The sequence below is a fragment of the Camelina sativa genome, chromosome 16 (genome assembly GCF_000633955.1).
Source record: "Camelina sativa cultivar DH55 chromosome 16, Cs, whole genome shotgun sequence".
NCBI lineage: Eukaryota > Viridiplantae > Streptophyta > Magnoliopsida > Brassicales > Brassicaceae > Camelina > Camelina sativa.
This window is the reverse complement of record NC_025700.1, coordinates 26,254,550-26,257,771: the sequence shown is the minus strand read 5'-3', so window position 1 is coordinate 26,257,771 and position 3,222 is coordinate 26,254,550. Positions and strand designations below refer to the sequence as shown.

Genomic DNA, 3,222 nt, shown 5'->3' with positions numbered 1-3,222 from the left:
ATCAGAAACAACAATGGCAACGGCTTCTCCTCCATTTATCTCAACTCTCAACTTGGCTCAGTCTTCTTCTTCTTTCAAAACCAGTTTTGCTTCTTTTACTCCGCCGAAGCTTCTTCGTCCCCTTTCGAGCTTTTCCGTCAAATCTTCCCGGAAGCAAGTCGAGGTTAATAAATCTTCTTATCTTCCTTGAAAGCATTGATTTTTATTCTAATCCTATTAGATTGTGACGGGTTCTCGCTCAAATTTAATAACTTTGAAGCAATTTTAAGGCAAAAGAGTAGGATTTGAATTTCATGTTCTTGAGAATTTGAGATGATTGTTTTATGGATGGGGTCATTGTATATTTGTTAGATAGTGTTTGATCCTGATGAGAGGCTGAATAAGATAGGCGACCATGTTGACAAAGAAGCTCCCTTGTCCAGGCTTAATCTCTTCTCACCTTGCAAGGTTAGAAAATAAAAGACACTTCCTTTCTTCTTTACTTTCTTTTAAACCATCTCTCTTGTTTTGTTTTGTTAACCCTAAGAATCATTTGGCATGTGTGTAGATTAATGTTTTCTTGAGGATAACCGGAAAGAGGGAAGATGGGTTTCATGATTTAGCCTCTTTGTTTCATGTAAGTTTCTTCCTCACAAGTTTTAAGCTTTTTGTATACTTTTTTTCTCATTTGTGTCTTAATGTCTCTAGTGTGTGTCTCATTCATTTTCTGCATTTGATTTTAGGTGATTAGTTTAGGAGACACAATTAAATTCTCATTGTCACCATCAAAATCCAAAGATCGTCTGTCTACTAACGTTCAAGGAGTCCCTGTTGATGGGAGAAATCTGGTGAGACGATTTTATTCTGTTAATTCTGTTAATAGATGATCCCCTGTGGCCTTGTTGATTAAGCATTATTTCTAATCCTCTGGTCTGCGTTGTTGCAATGCAGATTATAAAAGCACTTAACCTTTATAGGAAGAAAACTGGTAGTAACAAATTCTTCTGGGTAAAAAAGCACTATACATACACCACCAATGATATCTTTTACTACATTTCACTGTCAAGTTGTCAACTTATATATTCTCTCTTGATATGTAAAGATTCATTTAGACAAGAAGGTGCCTACCGGGGCTGGACTCGGTGGTGGAAGTAGTAATGCTGCAACTGCACTCTGGGCAGCAAATCAGCTCAATGGAGGTCTTGTCACGGAGAAGGAACTCCAAGAATGGTCAAGTGAAATTGGTTCAGATATTCCTTTCTTCTTCTCGCATGGAGCTGCCTATTGTACTGGGAGAGGTGAGGTATGTTTTGTTGAGATTTTTCCAAGCTTTCTACTACTTTGCATTCCTTTGTTCTGACTCAGTTCTCTTACATGCTTATTACTTTTGGGCTTTGGGAGTTGTCAGTTTGATGCAGCTTATTTTCGTGAATTCTAATCTAAAGGCTAATGCAGATTGTCCAAGACCTTCCTCCTCCTTTTCCTCTTGATCTTCCAATGGTGCTCATAAAGCCCCGAGAAGCATGTTCCACCGCTGAAGTTTACAAAGTAATCAACTGAAACTACTGATGATGGATAAGCTTTTTCAGGATTTAATGGCTTAAGCTTTTATTTTTCAGCGTCTTCGTTTAGATCAGACGAGCAATATTAATCCCTTGACATTACTTGAGAATGTGTCCAGCGATGGTGTATCTCAAAGCATTTGCGTAAACGATTTGGGTATGATTTCATTTGCATATGTTGCACCTCTCTTCCTTTCCTAAAAAGATTGTCACATCTTTAAATTTCAAGATTCAGTCTGGTACATGGACAAGGACTTACACTTATGCGTTATTTCAGAACCGCCAGCATTTTCAGTTCTACCATCTCTAAAACGTTTGAAGCAACGGATAATAGCATCTGGGCGCGGGGAATATGACGCCGTATTTATGTCTGGGAGGTATGCCTTTTCTATAGCTATTTCCACATTATCGAGAAATTTCACAAAATACTGTGCATTGCATAGTTAGCTCATCTAGTGGCAACAGTGTTTTTGTCTTCCCAAATGCATCCTAACAAGCTAGTACAAGATCATATTTAGTGAGCTGAGTACTATTTGCTTGAACAAGAGATTATAAATGAGCTGAGTAGTTTTGCTAGTTCTTTGCTATCAAGTGCTAATTTTTGTGGGATGAATGCATAACAGTGGAAGCACTATTGTCGGTATTGGTTCACCTGATCCGCCGCAATTCATATATGATGATGAAGAATACAAGAACGTGTTCTTGTCTGGTATGCTCTTTTCTTGTAATTTACAAGTAGTGGTTTCTACTCTTCTGAATCGTGTACCTGTAAAGAACTAATTCCAAGTAAACATGTTGCAGAAGCAAACTTTATGACTCGTGAAGCTAACGAATGGTACAAAGAACCTGCTTCTGCAACTGCTACTACCTCATCCGCTGAATTTCGCATGGATTTCCAAGGAGAAGTTTCAAAGTTGTAATAAAAGTTGTGTAGGATTGATTTGAAGGTTGTACTACTTTTGTTTCAAAGAGTGGTCAACTAGAGGAGAAGATGCTTTAAATATAAGTTAAAAATAAGAAAAATAAGACATATTCACGAATGATAATCAAAGGGAGAAGCAACCACACATAATTCATGAAACCATTTTCTGTCTTTTTTTTTCTTTTTCTTGTTTTATTACTTTCATGTCCATATGTAACCCCCTCTTCTCTTACAGAGATGGAGGCACATATTTTCTAGACAAGCCAAATATATCTTTTCCTTCAAATGGTGAAGTCCAGTCTTGAGAGGTAGCTGCTTGTTGTGTTTCCACGACAACACCAACACCCGCATTCTCCATAGATACACCGTTGCTGCTGTTAACTCTACCTCCCATGGAACCATTTAGACAATACCGGTTCATGTTGGCATCATAAGTGTGGCTGCTGCTTTTTAACCCGGACCAGTTTCCATTGACTCTACTATTTTGGGATAAACCTTGATCTAGACTCCAGTCTATGCTTGTGTAGTCCACTGAACCGCCGCCAGAGATCCAATCTACTGGTGAGGATGCACCTGATGTTCCCGCTGAACCAACGGCAGAGAACAATCCCAACGACGATGCAGCAGATATAGATGGCGATGATGCAGTGTTTCTAGTCCATAACCCGCCATTCCCTCTGGCCATGCTAGCGTGTGGATCCACTTGGTTGGTGTTACTGAATCGCTTCTGGTTTTGATATTGAAGTTGCTGGTAGATCT

General features: G+C 39.0%; 2 protein-coding genes across 2 annotated transcripts in view; one reads left to right on the top strand and one right to left on the bottom strand.

Annotated features, from left to right (window-relative positions):
• LOC104752589 (4-diphosphocytidyl-2-C-methyl-D-erythritol kinase, chloroplastic) lies at positions 7 to 2,581 on the top strand. The gene is made up of 11 exons (XM_010474778.1): positions 7 to 163; positions 352 to 447; positions 548 to 616; positions 723 to 827; positions 931 to 987; positions 1,082 to 1,282; positions 1,435 to 1,527; positions 1,599 to 1,698; positions 1,819 to 1,918; positions 2,165 to 2,250; positions 2,343 to 2,581. Exons 1-11 carry the CDS (start codon positions 14 to 16, stop codon positions 2,459 to 2,461), a joined length of 1,176 nt encoding a protein of 391 aa, XP_010473080.1. The 5' UTR covers positions 7 to 13; the 3' UTR covers positions 2,462 to 2,581.
• The window catches only part of LOC104752591, a 3,573-nt gene continuing 2,872 nt past the window's right edge, over positions 2,522 to 3,222 (bottom strand). Inside the window, exon 3 of the mRNA XM_010474780.1 lies at positions 2,522 to 3,220. Coding sequence (XP_010473082.1) covers positions 2,693 to 3,220 — 528 coding nt within the window. The 3' untranslated portion in view covers positions 2,522 to 2,692. The remainder of the gene's footprint in view (positions 3,221 to 3,222) is intronic.

What these genes read in the sequence shown, in the direction of transcription:
- LOC104752589 (XM_010474778.1), top strand. Translation starts at nt 14, where the DNA reads ATGGCAACGGCTTCTCCTCCATTTATCTCAACTCTCAACTTGGCTCAG. An exon ending in ATCTCTTCTCACCTTGCAAG is followed by an intron (nt 448 to 547) that starts GTTAGAAAATAA and finishes GCATGTGTGTAG; the next exon opens with ATTAATGTTTTCTTGAGGAT. An exon ending in GTAGTAACAAATTCTTCTGG is followed by an intron (nt 988 to 1,081) that starts GTAAAAAAGCAC and finishes TGATATGTAAAG; the next exon opens with ATTCATTTAGACAAGAAGGT.